The sequence below is a fragment of the Carassius auratus genome, chromosome 14, assembly GCF_003368295.1.
Source record: "Carassius auratus strain Wakin chromosome 14, ASM336829v1, whole genome shotgun sequence".
Lineage (NCBI taxonomy): Eukaryota > Metazoa > Chordata > Actinopteri > Cypriniformes > Cyprinidae > Carassius > Carassius auratus.
Window position 1 is genome coordinate 28,844,173 of NC_039256.1, and position 21,107 is coordinate 28,865,279.

Consider the following 21,107-nt stretch of genomic DNA (forward strand, 5'->3'; position numbering starts at 1 on the left):
CCAGACTTTTCATTCACAGGGTCTCATATTATACACAGTACCTTTTTATCACATTAAAGAAACCGCATAATCACTAAAACATTAGTTTGGATTTTACTGCAAGAGGTGTAATTAACACTCCGTGTAGTCATCTTGATTACATGTGTTGGTTCGATCTGATTTGCCCATGGGAAGTCGCAGCTTGATGTGTTTTATACCAGGAGAAACCACCATGCACCACTGATTGTAATGTGAAAAGCTTGTGTAAAACTTGCTGTTAATGTTCCTGCTAAATTACGATGCAGAAAAAAAGTCATCTTTTGCCATATATTTCTCTACTTATATTCTGACATACCTTTTGAATAGTAAAGTATATGAATATTGTATAAACAAAACAAAAAGTTTAATATTTAACAAGGCAGTTTTACTGTAGAAAGCTTTTAAAAGTATGATTTTATAAGTAAAACGTATAAAATGCATGAACAATGACAATTCAGTTTTATTTAGCTAGCTATTAGTTTTGTTTTGTTTTTTGTATTTATATTTATTTATTATGCTATATGAATTGTGTGTTTGTTTTGTATTTTTATTAACCATATTTGATGGAAACTTTTGATGAACTTTCATCAGAGTCTTTATCATTATCATTGTTTACATATTTAGAAGATGAAAATGAGTTGGTATATTAACTTTCACAGCTTGTAATGACATACAGTTACGAACTCTATAAGTTAGGGTTATTTAGTCACCAAAATACTTATTATGCATGTAATTTAATCAGTATATTAGCTTACAGTTTTTTTTTCCTGTAAACTAGAAAATTACATCTATCTATTTACCTATCCGTCCGTCCGTCCGTACTTCTATACAGCATTACAATATTATTGTTAAAAATGTGTAATGATGCTGTGCCAAAAAAATAAATAAAGCAGTGGGAAATATTTAACTGCAGACTTGTGTACTTTGGAAATTAATATGATGTTGAATTCTGAACTCAGCACGAGTTAACCAGTGATTTTAATTACTGAGCACAAAGCAAACACTTCACATCGTTAAATATTGTAACTCTGTCCTTTATGTGGCCCTGAAAATTCAAACACAGGTATCCAGTGTCACACATTATTAGATTATCATGGTTGAGATAGTAGGGAACAGCTATCTGAAAATGCTTGGTGTACATTTCTTTTGAAAGACAATATCCATAGAGACACAACAAGGACAACGGCAACAACTCACTATAAAATCCTCATCATTGGTGCTTGCTTTACATGCATTTAAGATTTTATTCACATATGCTTCCTCACAAATGTTACCCTCACTGCCCCATTTACAGCAGGAAATAAAACAATGTCCAAGATTAGATGGGCAGCATGACATTTAAACTGCTCTGTGCATTTGGTGGATTCTCAAGCCCTATCAGAAATGCATAACTGGTTTCTCTAAAAGTTCATTTTGAGGGTGGCAAAATAGCCCTCTGAATAATTCATGAGGTATTTTGTGCCTTTCATATTGCTTTAAGGCTTTCAGATTTGCATTTCTTTAACATGCCTAGGAGAAGTCCTTCAGTGACAAGAAGTATGAATCTTAAAAATATGAAAGGATCAACCCTTTTAGGTATAGCTCTTGGATAGCTACATTACTTGATGAGAGAGAGAAGCTTCCTGGACACTACAAATTCCTCCAAAGATGTAGGTTTCCTGGAGTAGATTGTGCAGCTTAGCACAACTATGTTATCTAATTGGGGAGCCATTTTTCTGAGTTGCTTCGAAGGAAGCCATTGTAAATGTTCCCCTAAAATAATGTCTGGTAATGGGATGTTAAACACATATGATAAAATATGCATTAACCTTAGGGGTCAAGAAATAGCTTAACTGTAAACATTCAATTGTAAAAAAATAATAATGGGTTGTTGTTATTATTATTATTTTACTAAATGCTAACGTTCCACACTTAAGGGCACGTCACACTCAATTGAAAGTGTGACCATTTAAAAGCGTGCTGAGGTGAAGCATCAGGACGTGATTGATGTTACGAAGGTTATGGCTTTTGGTAAGAAAAGCCAGCTTGAGGGGACCATTCAAAGACTGTGATTTGTTACATTGCAGCAGTGTAAAAATTAATGGGAAGATCAATGTGTACATGTTGTGCGGGTGACCTTTATTGAATGTGAGACTGTGCAAGATTTTCAGCCATCCCTGGCAATAGAACGTGTTAGATTGTGCTGACAAGCCATTGCACTTTTTACATAAGTAAACTGACCGGTGTTCTCGCTTAAATTTCTGGTTGTCTGGTTTGAATGTGTAGTGGAAATGGGGATGTTGTGCACATTTTGTTTAAACATCTGTAACTTGAGTTTTTGAGTCAGATTTTGATACTGTATTTCCATATTTACTGACATAAATTTGAAGCTTAAAGGTCCCCTTCTTCGTGATTCCATGTTTTAAACTTTAGTTAGTGTGTAATGTTGTTGTTGTTAGAGTATAAATAATATCTGTAAAATGCTAAAGCTCAAAGTTCAATGCCAAGCAAGATATTTGATTTAACAGAATTCGCCTACAAAAAATGACCCGTTTGGACTACAGCCCTCTAGTTCCTGCAGGAATGACGTCACTAAAACTGTTTTTTGACTAACCTCCGCCCACATGAATTCACAAACAGGGGGGCATGGCCTTGTTGCACTCCGACGGAGAAGAAGGAAGAGCTGTTTGTTTTTGTCACCATGTCGTCATCAGCCCATTTTTGTGACAGTGAAAACAGCAGTATACAGATAGGTGAATTGTGTGAAAAATACTGTGTTTTTTTACACGCGAAACATGAACACATGTTATATTGCACATTGTAAACACAATCATAGCTACAAAAGAGCGCGTAAAACGGGACCTTTAAAACTGTCTAAATTAATGTCAAGTTTAGAGTGCGCAACCAGCAGCCTGGGTTGTAACACTAGTGTGAGTATTCAAAGCTGCAGTCCGTAGGTTTAGCCTCTTTGTCGCCATCTCTATATAAAAATGTGCAATGGCAGCTGTTTGCGGAATTATCCTTCTTGCATTGGTTGTGTGCCGACACGGCTCCAGCGCAGATGAATCTACTGTTTTGAGGAGTATGTGTGTGTGGCAGTAAGCGGTGTGGATATTTACTGTACTTCAAAATCACAGATTATAGCCTATGTCTTGGAATATATGACCCAAATAAGAATTTTCACCATATATTGTCATCTGAAGTATGTGACAAGTCTGCCACATTTTTTCAGACCAATTGTGAAAAAATGAAAAATAAAATAAAAAATACAATCACGCCATACAGTGATTTCAATCTAAAGATTGCTTGGCTCTTATCACATCAAACCATGCAAATTATTATTATAATTATTACACTTTGTTCTATAAATAGTAATGTTAATAACATCAGCATTGCATTACTGTGAGTACAGTGTGTATTAGCATGTACATTTAAATTTCTGTACAGTCTAATCTCTAACTGTCATACTATTCGAATTTCATATTAAAAAAATTATTTTAACCCAAAAAGGAAACTATACTCCCTTTGAACTGGTTGTCTTTAAAATACAAATCTTTTGTTAAATCCCATATGTAATCAGAAGCACATTTATGATAGCAATATAATTAAATTTAACCACGTGAGGTAATGACGCGGCACTTTATGTACTTGATCAAATATTGATTTCAGATGATTTTTATTTTAAAAAAAAGTTCAGAATGAAATTGTGCATTAATTTATTGTGCTGATTAAATAATTGCTATGATATGACCACATATTTAATAGTGATTTGCTCTCAGAATTAAAAACGTAAAACACTCAAGAATGTATTAAATATTAGAAATAGACCAACACATATCTCACCATAGATATTCACATATGTTGTCCTGGTTAACGTGTTTATCCAACATTAATACAATGGTCAAAAGGAATTAGGCAAGGATAAATTAGATATTTAGGCTACATCTATCTGTCTATCTTAACTGTCTGTCTGCACATTAGTAAAGTGTAATGAAGTAGTTTGACGTTGGACTTTGCACACAAGCTGGTGTTTGGAAGCAAAGCGAACAGTGCCCCCTTTTCCTCTCCGGCGAGTCGCGGCTATTGGTCCTCGAGCGAGCGAGCGAGCGAGCGAGCGGGGCTCTGACTCCGGCAGCAGTGCGGCTTTAAGATGATGAAGGCTGTGAAATGTATCGCTGGCTCCTCCTCCCGCGATGATGTCAATCGGAGGTGGAGAGGTGGGCAGTACTAAGGAACTGAGTTCATACAATACAACAGAGATTGCTAGAGCTCTGCGTACAACTACGGCAAAAAAAAATCTCAGTGTGTGGAAGTGATGCTGCGTCTATAGGCACACCGTCCACCTGCTCCGGTACACTGACAGCCCATGAATATCTCTCAAAATAGATATTTTGCTCTCCATCACTCTGCCAAACCACGGGATGACATTAAATGGCGTGTCCGAGGATACGATTTAACGTTACAAGTTTTTTTAGCTGTTAATTAAACGCACAGAGAACGAGAAAACAACTTCACTAAACAGTTTTCGTATACATGCGAGGAGCGTTCCCAGGTTTCCCCCGTGATGACTGTATGAATGCACTGAAATAAGAAGTACTGCACATTGACAAACCCATTTGGAGCAGCACTATCTCTCCAAGCGCGTGGGATTCAAGCAGTAGCCAGGCGCGAGACATCTGAGGAATAACATCGTCTCTTCTAAAAAGTCATTCGCAGATGTTTTTCGCCGTTCGTGCGTGGACCGTGCACTTTTTCATGGACATGGATCGTTTTCTCTAGTTGGATACCGACTGGTCACTACGTGAAGCTGTTTAATTCTGGGATTTTCTTCGGTCTGCTTCACGGCACTTCATCTCCTCCAGCAGTGATGCCGCGACGTGACGGGAATTGAGAGTTTCCATATTCACAGAGAAATCCGAGGTAAGACGCGTCCTCTTTATGCTCGTTTATGGGTTATTTGTTTATTTTTATTTTATGCTATGTTTGCGAATAAAATGTTGATTAATTTTACCGCGCTCCCTAGTTTATTGAAACGATCGGTCGTACTTACTTTAACGTCTTTAAAAACATCGCGAATTAGATTAAATATACACTTACATGCGCTTGCCCTGTTCGACGGGAAACAACTCCAAAGTCGAAGGGCCTTTGCGCACAAAAGTCGGTGTTATTTTCCCCTATGCATAGAATAGTTTGCCTGAGGAAAAATATTAATTCTAATATTTACAAAATAATAATAATGGCACGAACTGCAGAATTTCCAAAAGCTATCCTACGGCTTCACCTTCCGACTGAAGATGCGCTAGTCTAGTTTGTTAGTTAGTATGCTTTATGGCAAAAGCAAGGCGTCCGATTTAATGCAAAAAATGTTAAAACGCTTCATCCTGAGAGAAGATCTACAGCCTACACGTGAGTAAGAGCAAAGCGACTGCTCTAAGATGCCATCTCACAACTTCTGAAGCGTTCTCCTCAATCTTCTGGCTTTAGGAGGCTTGTTTGGTAACTATTCAGAACCTGCGTAAAATATGAATATATTCCATAGTTTGCTTTTTAAGGAAATGGCTACATCGCATAGCTTAGGCTACTCAAAAATGCACGGCTGTGTGCAGCTCGCGAGACAGAAGAGCATCAGCAGATGAAGTCGGAAGCTGATCCTGGAGGATGCGTCATTTTGTGAACTGGTGTGTCGGCCGAGGCAGAACTGAAATAGGCTACTTTGTTTTAAACACAAACCCGGTCCTTTACAAAGAATAAAAATAAATATTGATAGCAATAGGCTACTTTCCGCGTGAATACCATACCCTTAAATGATTCTTCAATGATTTATCAAGAACCGTTTTGGGCTGTGTAGGAGTTATTGATGAATGCAAGGTTTTCATTGGCAATTTAAAAGTTATTGATGTTAAATTATAGGTTCTTCATATCAGTATATGGTTTTGTGAACCTTTAAAGAAGTATATAAATAGTTTCCTCAACAATTAGATATCAATAGCTAATAAGGCTAATACAAAGTTTAGCTTATTTGTGTAGGCTCATTTAAAATGTTCACCTGTTAGGTCGTGCTAAACCTTACGGTTCTAACTGGAAGCTTTATTAAGATTGTAGATACTACATTTATTGTTACTTCTGAAAATGAGTTGTAGCTTAATATCATTAATCTGTAATAGCTACAAAAACAAAATAAAAACATAAATATTCTTAGTGTGTGCAAGGATCCCACATTGATAAATAGGACTTTTCTTGGTAATAACTGTAGTAATATTGGTATTTTGTTGCAAACTACTCTAGTTACCATGGTAATTTTAAGAGAAGTGTCCAAATGTAGCATGCAAGTGCACTTGGGAGCGCATTGTAGATGTAATCCATTCTGCTTGCTTTGTTCACATTCTGTTCTGCACCAGTTGACCTTTGATGACAGGTATGAGTGTCAGATCTGATTAGTTTCTAATTTAGATTTTCATAGGGACAAGTGTTCAACATTGTTTCATGCTTTAAGGCAAAATGATGCAACTTGTTTTCATTTTTACAGTGCATATCTGGTTGTTGGGCAACACTCAGATATGGAGAAATTCAACAGGCCTTGCTCTTTATAACCTTTTGTTTTGAGTAATTTTTTACCAGGTTTCAAATTTCTTCGTGGAGTGCGGAGAGCACTGAGCTCCAAGAACTCATTGCAATTTTTAACAGTATACAAGAAACAAAAAATCCCATCTCTACTCCGATAGTACCACTTTTTTTTTTTAAAAACATTTAATTCCCTAGCCTGACATTTCAATTCTTCCATTCATCCTTTATTTCTAAATGCCGTAAATTAAATCTAAAACAATGAAAGTTATGGTACATCTAAGGGTGTGAGTTAGGAATTATTTTACTCAAAACGAGACACTAGTTCTTTTCAGTCTTGATCGGCCACTAAAACTATGATGTCATCGAACGAGAAAGCAGTATAAGGAACAGTTGCCTGTACTCCAGTAAAATAACATAGTCAAGGCTTCAAAAATGTATAATGAAGTCAGATGTTTTAATAAACTTTGTGTATTGCTTTCTAAGCTACTAGTATATTTAATGAAAAGTACAGTAAAACAATTAGAGTGAAGAACATATCTAGCTAAGGCTGATGATGTCAATATTATATGCATTTTACAGTTGCCCTCAGCAAACTTAAAATTATAGTTAATACTAAATAGTAAATTGGCAGAAAAAAAATTGTGCGTCAACAATTGTTTCTTTCATCGCTGAATACAGCTACTGCACTGCGGCTCTGGTCAAGGTGGTTACACTTGATACAGTGTGCTAATATACTATACAGAGTGATCTTGCATTATCTGATAATTAAAATAAGAGTTTTCATTCCAACTATGTAACCATTAATATAAATGGTTATTTATACTATATTAATTATGTTCATCACATTGTGGCCACTCCAGTGCCCTCTATTGGTGGTTTTATTCATTTATTTATCTTTCCTTGCATTTCAGTGAGAGAGAGAAAAAAAAAACATGAATTACCACCTTTAACATTTAAGATTATTATAGCATACTATCAATACATATATTCAATTATTTCTCTCTTCTTTTTACATTTCAACAATTTACAATCTATGTTTGGGTTTTAGAGCAAGGTGAGATTAATGAAATTTGTTTAAACACTTTTTTCATTTATTATGTGCTTTGAAAAAAAAATATTGACACATAGTTTTTTTTTTTTTATAAGTACTCTGAATATGCTACATAAATCCTAAAATGTGTAGTTGAAAAGGAGTGATGCAAGCATATATGTCTGTCATCTTAAAGCCTGTATAAATGTTATCCTTCATTTGTGAAATCCCCCTGTGCTTTAATTCATGTCATTCATAACTTACAGACTTAATACATTATTTATTAAAGGCAAAATTCAGAGGGGAAGAGTGAAGACGAATGGTGCATCACAGACCAAAAACCAGCCTTTAAGATTTAGAGTTTCATTGGCATGTTATACACTTTGCAATGTTTGTCCATATAAAATCAATTTGGGAGAATGATATATCAACAACTGACATGTCGTTCCACTGAAAGTGCCCACAATAAATTGTCTGGTGTTGGTCTAAAGAATTAAATCAAGTTTTCTATGATGATTTATGATTCAAATGAGCAAAAATCTCAACCATGATTCATGGGCGCACCATTTTATGCAAACAAAATCACTCTCTGTTCTTTCTTGGCTTTTATTTTGTCATCTGACCACATGGAAACTTTGATAAATTGATAAATGGCAGACATGACTGTTTGGATGCATAATCTTTGCTGACGGACCTAAATCGACTCCATCACGTTTGCTACATCTGTTTATCCGTTGCAGCTGGCAGCCTGTTTGGTATGTTAATACCTCCCTATTGATCATTCAATTGATCATTGGTTCTTAGGATCAGTGTAGTCGCCATCAAAGCTACTCAAAGTCGGTCTGTGTGTTTCAAAAGGATCCTAACTTTAAATGGCACAACAGTCTAGCCTTTTCAGGTACATGTGAGCAATTAATTAAGAAACATGAAAATACAATAGTGATGTTGTAGAACAACAACACAACAATAAAAGTGTTATTGATGTTTAATAATAATAACAGATGTTTTTCATTACCACCTATTAGATTAAAAAGGATGCCTTCCTGAAACATAAAGCCTGAATAAATTATTAAAAAACAAGATTTCTGTTGATGAAAAGCCTGACATCCTGACAACACAAGAAGGACAGCAGGTAGGCTGGCGAACAGCTGGCAGGGGGGTTATGGGTCTCAAGCTGCCAATGGCAAAAGGTGGAGGGCGAACTCAAACAAGACATCAAAATGTCAAAGAATCATGCATACACGGGGTTTCTTTAAACTGATAAAGAGAGTGATGCTTCTGCTAAGAGCGAGTTAAGTGACACGCTTCAGGCAGTTGTCCCAGTTTAGATTCCATAAGCGGCTTTAATCATTATTCGAAATGTCATTTTGCTTTAATTACCGTTCGTATTAAATTGGATCGTTTTAATCTGATGCCCAATTGGTAGGTTGAACCGTATCGATTTTTCCACCTCTGCAGCATTCGGTTCCTGCCGATTCATATAGACAGAGATTCACCGTGAACTCATGGTTGACATGTAGAATTATTTTCTTCCTTGACAGCTGAGCTCGAAAATCAAAAAACCGGGAGGCCTGTCCATCACGTTGTCACGTAAATCACTCCAAAGTCTGTGTGCTGCTCACTCCAGGCTCCGGAGGGAAGGACGGCTTTTGCATACTCCCCGGAATGCATGGTCCGCTGCTCGGAATAGATCACTGGAACCCTGCGCAGGCAGGGAGGAAGTCACACCGATACCCATGAGCACCATTTCCCCCAGCTAATTCTCTCCGTTCACTCTCAAGTTGCAAGTTTCCAAAGATTGGGAAAGTTGAAACTCAATGCTTTGCGAATTCAGAGTATAGTTTTGAAAGAATCGCTCCCAGGAGTAAATCTGAAAATGGCTCTGTGAGTTTTCGCAACAACATAAACTGTCCTAAATATGGGGAGGAGTGACATGTGGGCTCCCGTGTGGAATTGTCTAATCCCAGCACCACGTCCCTGGGTAGCAGAGCTCCATACAAAATGCCAGACATCACTTATTGAGAGCTGGAGCTTATACTGTCTACACTGTTTGGTGCTATTTTGGGTTATACAGGTTCATCAGCGTTCTCTCGCTCCCCAGGATGGTGTGATTCGTTATTGTTGACGGTAAACTGCAGAACGAGAGACCCGTCGCCCTTATTGCGCCTCACGGCTAGTGTCAGTTGCAGTTATTTAGACGTAGATCATCTTTTCATATATTTTCTGCACTATTCTGCAATGAGCACCTTAGCCAGTAAGTCCTCTTCATTATGCATTGTCGGATACCTTGGACTCTTTCGGGCTTATCAGAGTACAGTAGGTGAATTGTAATTGCTTTGCTCTCGCCGACTCAAAAATGGTGCAATCTTCAAAAGCAAACCAAATCATTTTTCACTACTTTCTTCAAAGAAGAACGTAACAGTCTGAGAATATGTGCAGATAGTAAGCTAGCCATTGATCACTGTCATGTAAATACTCTGAGTGGTGCTCGTCTGCCCAACAAACCTTTAATGAGTCCCTACAGTCCAGCCGAAGTGTTCACTGTGAAAAACAGAGCATCTTGTGACAGCTGAGACTGGAGCGGCTAAAGAATTGGGGCCTTCAGCTGTGTGTGTTTAAAGAAATCAGCCTTTGTGATGAATTTTTGATGTGTGAAGTGAATCTTCAAGGTACATGATCGTGTATCTCTGCTGCGTTCGGCTTTGTTTTTAAACAAACATCCTTTTGGCACATGCGAATTACACATTAATGACTTGACAAATGGGTGGTCATTGTTAACAGTATTTCCAGGATATCCCATTTCAAAAACATTATGCCGTGAGCTGTAATTTTCCTTTGTCGCTCTAGTAACGTGCTATATTTGAGTAATTAATTTGCTGAAGTTATATTGGATACGCCTACTCCTAAAAAGAAAGTTTAATAAAAATTAAACTTTTATGAATGATCTAGTTGTATATTATTACAATCACTTTGATTTGAAAAGAAAGTCAAACTCTTTTAGTTTGGAGTTATTGATGTGGTTAAGGTGAAGGGCACTACATTTAAACAGAAATAGCACTGCGTGGACAGTTCTGTAAACTAACAAAACCCAGAGTCTGGAAGTGTTAGGCATCTCCCCCACTAGTTCTCTGTGACCTAGTTGAGTTGTTGGCACATTGTGAAAGCCTCAGCCCTCTGGCTACTTTTATTTATATAATGCCCTGACAGGATTTGTGTGGCCATCGAGCAAGTTGGCAACAAACAGTGAAATGCTGATTCATAAATCATGTCTTGGTGCTTTTGAATTATGGCTTTGTCCTATTCTTCTGAGGGATATTGACAGTCATTTGGGACTCATGTCTTTATTCTTAAACTTTAAATCATAAAACTCTTACTTGCACTACAGTTACGTCTTGGCTGCTCAGAATATCAACATACTGTAATCTGATATCATGCATTTTAGCTCTGTTGAGTGTTGCCAATGGCATACAAGAGTCCATTATGCGCAGGATGAAATCTGGAGAGCCTCTCTAATGCAATTGTATGTTGTATTTGGTAGCATTTGACAATTTAAACAATGAATCATCTTGTTAAAACAGTGTATTTTTCCTTTTGTGTGATAAAGTGGTTAAAGTTGTCATTTACTCAACCCCATGTTGTTCCAAACCTGTACAACTGACTTTCTTTATTGGAACATAGAAAAATCTATTTTCTGTGTAGTTTCTTTTTACCCCATTGGCAAATAGTGTTTTTCCCTTTCATTTTCACAAAAACTTCACTAGTTTGAGATTTCAATGAAAACAAGTATCTTTTGTCTTGTTTTTTAGATGTTTAGATATTTTTACTTGAAAGACAAAGATACTAAAGGGGAAAAAAGTAGTCCATATGCACTACAGTATACTCCCCACTTGTGAACTGTTCACTAATACGTCTGGTAGTAATCTAGTTGTCTGATTCGGTTTGTTGACTCACAATGAGTACTTGAGAACTAAACCAGTCCAGTGGCAGTTTTGTGATTATTTTGAAAAGATCCAACTCAAGATGATTTGATCACATTGCTACTTCCATGCACATCGATAAAGACTTAAAACCTCAGTCTCCATTATTGTAATTGCATGGATGACGAGCAACCAGGATTTTCTTTTGCATAAACGAAAGTCATACAGGTTTGGAAGTAAATAATGATGAAAATAATTGTTATATTGGTCTAACTAATCTTTTTACTCTATAAAATAATCTAAAATGCTCCCCCAAAGAGTGACCATCTTTCTTTTTTCCCCACTTATCTTCCTCTAGCAGACCTTGCAGATCTTTGAAGAGAGTGCAGCACCTACTCTGAGTATGGACTTGGCAAGTGAGGCCCATGTTCTGGTGGTTTTGCTCACCTGCCTGTTCTTGATGTGCCGGGCTCAAGAGAAGGACTACACCATAAAAGAGGAACAGCCGGAGAATGTGCGCATCGGAAACCTGCGCAAAGACCTAAACTTGAACCTAGATCCGGACATCAAGCTGTCTTCTGCGCTGCAGTTTAAACCTGTCTACAAGACGGGTGATGTGCCTTTGGTCAAGGTAGAGGCAAGCACGGGAGAGATTTTCACCACAGCCAACCGCATCGACCGTGAGAAACTGTGTTCCGGAGTCTTCACCGAGAAGCGCTGCTTTTACGAGATCGAGGTCGCCGTGCTACCAGATGAGATTTTCCGACTGGTCAAGATCCGTTTCCTCATCGAAGACATCAATGACAATGCCCCACTCTTTCAGTCGACGGTTATCAACATCTCCATTCCAGAAAACACAGCCATCAACAGCCGCTACCCTGTCCCTTCCGCATTTGACCCTGATATAGGGATCAATGGGATTCAACACTACGAGCTAGTCAAGGTGAGTTCAACGTTTAGCTGTGATTTATTAAATGACACCGCCATTTAATGGGAACTTGATATCCAGAGTAAAAATAGCACAGTAAGCAATAAAAAAATTACAAATAAATAATAATTGACTCAAGGTTTTAAAAGTAATTTCCTCTGTTTTGTGTAAGGTAAGTTGTTAATTGCACCAAGATAGATATGAACAATTGGGACAATGGTTCTTTCTTCTAATTGATGTATTCTGAGAAACTAGCGTAATATTCTCAGAGGATTAATATAGTCCGCTCCAACTGAAAAGTAGGATAATGGTATGCATGCTATTAAAATATATACAGTAGCAGATACATTGCTTATGTATTTAATTTAGCATTTTATACAGTGTCAGAAGACCCATTAACCCCAGAAGTGGTAAAAAGTCACTAAGCACACTTGCATGCATCTGGACTGTCAGTCACAATGTGGAAGATTACAACGTAGTGCAGTTCACTGAATGAACTAGTATTCCCCAGAAAGGTCGCCCTGTATTTTAATTAAAATTCAAATACAGCGTGAAATTCAAATACAGTGTGAAACAAAGAGCCCAAGACTGTCATTAAAGTGTGAAAGAGTAATTTGTACCTTTTCTTTTGAGAATTAGCCGAATCCTTGCTTTTCATGTCTGATTAAGTTACCAATTTGCATTTTTAAAGAGTCTCTCTCTCTCTCTCTCTCTCTCTCTCTCTGCGCCAAGCTGCTGCGTCTCTCTCGATTGTCTGTGCTTGGAAAATGACCAGTGCGTTTCCTCATACAATTACAATAACTATGTAAAGGCTCTGTTGCCTTTCAGATGATTTCATTTGTTCTTCGCCTGCAAGTGTAGTGTCTCTTTGTATGAATCATGCATGTGAGTTTGGTGAGGCTAGGTCTAAGTAAACAGAAATGGAAAAGAAGGATATGTTTCATCCTCTGAGGTTGTTGAAAGCATCCCATAAACAGCATCTGGCCATGAATCCACCTCTTGGACTGCGTTCGCATGGTCCTGTGAGAGTTCGAATCGCTGAAGCTCCCACACAGTAATGGTTTAGACCAGCTCACCGTCAGCATGGAGCTGCGCGATTAGCATTGTGGGCCACAGCTGCTGTGCGCATAGCTTTGAAAGCGCTCTGATAGCAATCCCTCTTCTTCTCTTTACTCATTCCAGTCATGTCCCCTGAGGAGGAAGCCCTCGCTTATGACACAGAGGGCCGTTATTGCCTTCCCCGGTTTTAATTGCGGTGCCATATTAATTGTTCCATCAGCATTAGTGTTGCCAGGTCACCTGGAACGATGCACAGAAGCACCTCTGGACACTATCAAGGTCAGCCTACAGAAAGTAATACCATGCATGGCTGGAGGAGTGCTTTCCATTAGAAGCGATTTTATCACTTAAAGAGAACCTCTTTACAAGTCCTATCTGGAGGCATGTGGATCAGATCAGGCTCATGGGATGAGGATATCGACTTTTCTGTTGTGGGTTCCACCCAACTCATTGTTATTTTTACCCTGCCATTTAAGCACTCTAACCTCACATTAAGAAAGCCGTTTCTCTCCTTTTGAAGCTGTTTGTGTGTTTTTAATCACCCGAGACCGCCAGCATTGTCGTTTTAGATCTTCGCCACATTTAAGATCTTTCGAAAGGACTTTCATTGCAGCAAAGTCTCCGTTGGATTTCTTATTTTGGGGGAGTCAAGGTCAGCATTAAAGCCGTTACCATTTCATTTCAATAATTCATTAGTATTTTGGTTTTCATCTGTGTCTGATTCCGATTTGAAACTAGCTTAGAAGAGAAACTAGCTCAGTTTAAATAATTCATCCAAAGTGTGATTTTATTTTATTTTTTTAAGCTCTCACTTCTCACTTCTCACTTCTCCAGTTATTTCACTTCAAGACAACGACAAGAGCCAGTCGAATGATGTATTAATGATCAAGGGCTGACAAGAAACATGTCATAAAGAGTTTCCATGAATATTGCACCACAAAGGCTTGCGAATGATTCTCGAAAAAGATATAATCTTCTTAGAACAAAGTAATTGTTGTGCCTGAAGTTGAGCTGAAGGTGCTGACACTTCTTACATAAGGTTTGTTTCCCAGGAAACTCTTACAGTATATAAAGTAAATAATATTAATTAAAATAATTAGTTTATGAGATGCTCATTAAACCAAACGTTTTGGAATTTCACTCTCTTGAGAATCAGTAAAAGTGCATTCAGTTTAAGGATGAGTGGATAAGGTGAAACTGATTTCTGTGAAAATGGGGAAATGGTAGGAGATTGTTATCACATTACTACCTGTCAGTTGGTTCCAGGTTTAATTTGTGCCTAATTTCTGGCAGATTGTTCAGCTAAAGTTTCACCCAGGTGACAGCAAAAGGCTTAGATCTGATTATAATTGGTAATGAATCAAAAAAAATATATTTTCAGGTGACAACATTCACAGACAATTTAGTGTAAGTGTGATATTTATGTCTTTATATGTTGCATTATATGTATTTAACAGTCCATACATTGTTCCAACACAATACAATGGTGCAAGGGTCTAAGATATTCAGTTTCTCGGTTGTTGATACTGAGTTCATTCTGAGTCGTTGCTGTAGAAGGTCATCTCATTGATTCATACAGCAGATACTTCAGCCAGTCTGCAAAGCTGAGAGAAACTCTGGGGTTGAACTATGCAAAATGATGCCCACTGATACTTAATATTTTACTGTTAAAATACCGCTCTCTTTGGGTTATTTATAACCGACATTCGCTTTTGCATATATTTCTTGATTGCACCAGACAATTGTGTTCAGTTTAAGCAAGTTTTTTTAGGCTTTGCCTTACACCCGGTTTCATCTCCTGTCAGTCTTAAATTGAACAAAATAGATTCATCCCATGTGTCCCTCATAATGCTCTATGGGTCAGTTGGTATGAATATGCAGATTCTTATGCACTACCTGTATTATTTTCAGACATGTGTCACTTCCCTTGGGCCTGTGATTCATGTTCTTTTTACTCTACCGGAGTCTGTCTGAAGATTATCAGAATTCCCTAGCCTTATTTTCAATGGGCCTCATAGACACATTAACTAATCCATGTTTTTTCTCCCTGTATAATTACGAAACAATCATAGATCACATGCATGCATTTGTAACTGATCAATTGTAACCCACATTTGTCATAACCAAAAGTACAAGAAACAGATTTTTGTGCTGATTGTTACATTAACTGTACATCTTCACGGCAGTCACCTTTGTTCAGTTGTGTTGACTGTTTAATAAAGAAAAAAGCTGTTCTGCATGTAGGCATCCAAATTGTTATTTTTATAACTTTTCTGTTTTAATGCTAATTATGTACTTGGATGCGTTTTGATGTGTGTGTTATTTGCATGTGTTGGTAGTACCACAGATGGTCACAAAATTGTGCCAAGATCCACCAAAGGGGGATGTTACATGATTTTAGCATGTGAAAAGCTTACTTTGTCAGCCTAAAACATAAATTGTCATTTGCCATTGTAGATAATTTGTGGCTGCATGTTGTGTGCCCATAGAGAGTGGTTTGTTAGTACCAGACTAAATGAGTCAAGATCCCCCATAGCATGGGAAATGCATATATGTATCGTAATCACATTTGAAATATGTGCCTAGACAGAGTAATCTTTCCCAGCTTTATGTGAAGCAGGAGGCTTATCTCTTAAGGAAGTTGCCTTTTCTAGTTCTAGCATGAAATGTTTTTGACTGAAAGAGCTTCAAAGAGCCTCTTTGTTTCACAAATGTGCTTGACTCTCATTCAGGCACTGTTCCCCTGTCTCCCTCACTTGCCAACCACGGAATTATAGATTACGCGTGATATTTTGCCGTACCATGTAGCCTGATCTGTAATCACAAATATTAGGGCTAGTTTCGGTAGGAGGGCAATTATTTTAAACAGTCATAGCTGGATTCTCAGGGGGATTACATATGCATTTGTTTTCATTTTCCTCAGGCTTTGCTGTTGCCTAGATTGTGCTTCTTACTGGGAGAAATCTTTTTTTATGTTAAGATTCTTCCCTTTTCTATAATCTGTGGTGGTCTTGCAATATATTTAGAATGGAAGCTTATCTCTTTTTTAGCGTCTTTCTTCACGTATGAACTTGAAATCCACAAGCTGACTTCCATATACTAAATCAGAGTCTTGCTAGTTGGGTAAAACAATAAGTTGTGTGCAGCAAAGCGGAATACACCAGGGGATAAGGCTAGAACTCAATGTTTTAATATTGTATTGCTATGAGATGCAGTGTGACTTTGTAACACTTTGGTTGCTAGAAAATGTTTTTTCTGAATGATAAAACTGCAATTTTCTGTCAGTCAGGCAAATGGTTTTTACATTTTTTTAAGAAAATGTAAACGAAGCATGCTTATTAAGGAGTCAGCAAAGGTCAGTGAAGAATTTTTTTTTTTTCATAAGGGTCAATAAAAGGCTTGCTGAAGTATTTCAGACAGGAATATGTACATCGATTAATGCTTACTCAAGTAAATATGGAATTACACATGGTAATTGCCTCTCAAACAGACATCTTTTAGCACATCTTAGTCCTATACACTTTGGGCAGAGAAACTGTGCTCAGTTCATCATTTACGGCGCATAGTTTAGTTTTCAGGTGCTAAATGGATCTGTTTGCCGTGTGGGGATCCAATGTTTGCTTTATAGGATCATATCCCCCGGACAGGCTTTTCAAGTAAATATTTTGAAGACCTTGTGCATTTTCTCATAGGATTAAAGAACTTTAACCCCAAGGTTTAATGCTGGAGATAAAGCCAACATCTGTTGAAAGCCAGAATGAATGACTGGTTAAAACACATTAGTATTTGTATTTCTTTTTTTCTTTTTTTTTTTTTACATCTGTGAGTTCTGTCTGAGAGATTATCATAACAAACATTCCCACATACATTAAAAAGAAGATCTAGTAATAGGCACAATAACAACAACAACAACAACAATATTAGCAACAACTGAAACAACAAGAAAACTGCACCATGCATGTGATTTTTAGTTCAAGTATAAACATCAAGGGGAGGTGTTCTCATACTGGCATTTTAATGAACACTTTAAAGATGTACTTCTCATGGTCAAATATACTGCAAACAGTTTACAAGACTGCTACTTTTTTATTTTCCAGAGTGTGAGCGAATTTGGCCTGGACATCATCGAGACGCCTGAAGGAGACAAATGGCCCCAACTCATAGTCCAGCAGAGCCTCGATCGGGAGACAAAGGACACCTTTGTGATGAAAATTAAAGTAGAAGATGGTGGCACCCCTCCAAAGTCCAGCACAGCCATTCTGCAGGTCACTGTCTCAGATGTGAATGACAATCGGCCGGTGTTCAAGGACAGCGAGGTGGAGGTAAACGTTCCTGAAAATGCCCCAATGGGAACATCTGTCACTCACCTTCATGCCACAGATGCTGATCTGGGATCCAATGCTCAGATTCACTTCTCCTTCAGCAACCAAATCTCCCCTGCCACCAAACGACATTTTGCTATTGACAGCACAACTGGACTGATTACCATCAAGCAGCCATTGGACAGGGAAGTCAACCCGGTGCACAAGCTTATAGTGCTGGCCAGTGATGGAAGCTCTACCCCTTCAAGGGCTACAGTTACAGTCAATGTCACAGACATTAATGACAACGTCCCCTCCATAGATACCCGTTATATAATGAATCTCGTTAATGGCACTGTGCTGTTGTCTGAAAATGCCCCCCTTAACACAAAAATAGCCCTAATTACTGTGACAGACAGAGATGCAGATCTGAACGGTAAAGTGACTTGTTACACTGATCATGATGTACCTTTCCGACTAAAGCCAGTCTTCAATGACCAGTTTTTGCTCGAAACAGCCGCACCTTTAGATTACGAGACCACTCGAGAGTATGCAATTAAGATAGTTGCATCTGACTCTGGGAAACCACCTCTGAACACTTCGGCAATGGTGCTTATTAAAATAAAGGATGAGAATGACAACATCCCAGTTTTCCCTCAGCCTGAAATCCAGCTGTCCATTCCAGAAAACAATGATCCAGGCACACAGTTGATAAAAATCAGTGCAACAGATGCAGATAGTGGTTCTAATGCCCTTATTATTTATACTCTTGGCCCAGATGCTCCTGATGGGTTTAATATAGATCCCCGTTCTGGAATCCTTTCTGTTGTCAAAAGGCTAGATAGGGAGAAGCAGGAGAAGTATTCATTCACAGTCATTGCCAGGGATAATGGTTCTACCCCTCTTCAAAGCAATGTCACGGTCAAGCTAATAGTCCAAGACCAAAATGATAACAGTCCAGCCTTTACCCATCCTGAGTACAACTTCTATGTGCCTGAGAACCTACCTTTGTATGGGACGGTTGGTTTGATAACTGTCACGGATGCAGATGCTGGTGACAATGCAGTCGTCACTCTCTCGATCATAAATGGGAAGGACAATTTCATCATTGACCCCAAAACCGGGGTGATCAAACCAAACATTACCTTTGATAGGGAGCAACAAAGTTCCTACACGTTTGTTGTCAAGGCTGTGGATGCAGGTCAAAAGCAAACCACCTCCTATGCCAAGGTCACCATAAATGTTGTTGATGTGAATGACAATCGACCGGTGTTTGTTATCCCCTCCTCAAACTATTCCTATGATCTAGTACCTTCAACCACCAGCCCGGGTTCAGTGGTGACCAGGGTATTTGCCATTGACAATGACACTGGGATGAACGCTGAGCTGCAGTACAGTATTATTGGAGGGTCGCCGAGAGGCCTGTTTGCCATTGACAAAACGACAGGCAACATAACTCTACAGGAGAAGATTGTAGCAGCAGACCAAGGACTTCATAGGCTAGTGGTAAAGGTCAAGGACTTGGGACAACCAGAGTCCTTACACGCAATCGCCCTTGTTCATTTGTTTGTGAATGATACTGTCTCCAATGCCACATTCATCCAGGAACAACTTCGCAAGAGTTTGGAGACTCCTTTGGAACGGAATATTGGGGACAACGACGTTACACCCCAGACCAATGGCTACGTAATCGTTGTTATTGCTATAATAGCTGGGACTATGACGGTTATTCTGGTGATCTTTGTGACTGCTTTGGTACGCTGTCGACAGACACCGAGACACAAAGTTGTCCAGAAGAGCAAGCAGAGCGGTGAGTGGGTATCACCCAACCAGGAGGGTCGGCAGATTAAAAAGAAAAAGAAGAAGAAGAAGAGATCCCCAAAAAGTTTGCTGCTGAATTTCGTAACCATTGAGGAACCCAAGTCTGATGACCCTACTCATGAGCACATCAATGGCACCTTAGACCTCCCTGTTGAACTTGAGGAGCAGACAATGGGAAAGTACAACTGGGCTACCACACCGACTACCTTCAAACCCGACAGTCCTGACTTAGCCAAACACTACAAATCCGCTTCCCCTCAGCCAACATTCCAGATCAAACCAGAGACCCCTGTGGCTCCCAAGAAGCATCATGTCATTCAGGAACTCCCACTGGACAACACATTCGTGGTGGGCTGTGACTCACTCTCCAAATGTTCCTCCAGCAGCTCCGACCCCTACAGTGTTTCAGAATGCAGCTGTCAAGGGGGCTTCAAGGCACCTGGCCAAATCCACACCAGACAGGTAATTCACAACTTCCTTTCTTTAACCACTCGCTGCTCCAGCTCCCATTTGTACTGTCCTTCTGATAGAAAGATGTAGAATGGAAGGTGACAGCCGCATGTGCCAAGCTTCAAAATGGGCTCGAAGATGCATGCGTGTCAAGATGCAATATGCAAAAGAAAATCTGAAACTTAAAAAGTGGGAGGTTGTTGGTTTTATGGTTGTGTGCTCATATTAGCAAAAACATCATTTCATGTCTTCACTGAAGAAGACTGTAGGATAAATGGAACAATTCATCAACTGAAGGAACATTGTACATATTAGACTGTGACAGATAGCGAGATGTTGTATGGCTTTGATTATGGGATGTATTTTTTTTTTCTTCTTCCAATCAGACGTTCAATTCTAAAGAGTAATTATTAGCAAAACAACTTTTTGTGTGTAAAAAAAAACAAAAAAAACAAGAGTGCTAGCTTGAGATTACAGCTATGTTTGTTCTTGATTGACATGCCAAAGCCAATCATGCTTGACAGAAAACCAAACAAGATAGGGTTGCGTTCCACAGACACAACTGAACAGATGCACACTGCTGAAACAATTGTTTCCCACAGAAATGCTTGATAGAACTCGTTAGAGCTAAAACTTGTAACATAGTAGGGAAAGGCTGATTATTTTTAAATAGAATTTCGAACTCAGTCCAAAGGAAACATTATAAGTTGTCTCAGAGGAAAATTGCCCGCATTAATGAGACGAAGGTTCATTTGAATACTAGTATTCTAGTCTATGGTTCCAGAGGAGGTAGATGTGGCAAATGCAAAATAGCTAATAAATAAAAGCAGATGAGGGACATAAATGTAAATTGGGGTGGAGAGAGAGGTGGCATCACTGCGGCGATTGGTCTTTCTCGCGGAGTGGAAGACTGAGCTGTGCGATTGTAGGTCAGAGAGATCAAGGTGAAGACGGAGCTGTGGGAACGTGAGACTTAAATAGAAGCATATTCACTAATAGCTTGAAACACTATTCATTTTACCTATCAACTGCATGTTTCT

General features: G+C 38.6%; 1 protein-coding gene across 4 annotated transcripts in view; it reads left to right on the plus strand.

Annotated features, from left to right (window-relative positions):
• Window positions 1-21,107, plus strand: part of LOC113114240 (protocadherin-11 X-linked) — a 179,363-nt gene that overhangs the window by 18,672 nt on the left and 139,584 nt on the right. For 2 of the 4 annotated variants that reach the window (XM_026281097.1, XM_026281100.1), the window contains exons 3-4: window positions 11,870-12,451; window positions 17,593-20,079. In XM_026281097.1, the coding sequence (XP_026136882.1) occupies window positions 11,870-12,451; window positions 17,593-20,079 (3,069 nt within the window). Of the gene's footprint in view, window positions 1-4,214; window positions 4,918-11,866; window positions 12,452-17,592; window positions 20,080-21,107 lie in introns of those variants that run through there. The other 2 variants (XM_026281098.1, XM_026281099.1) reach the window with 2 other exon arrangements.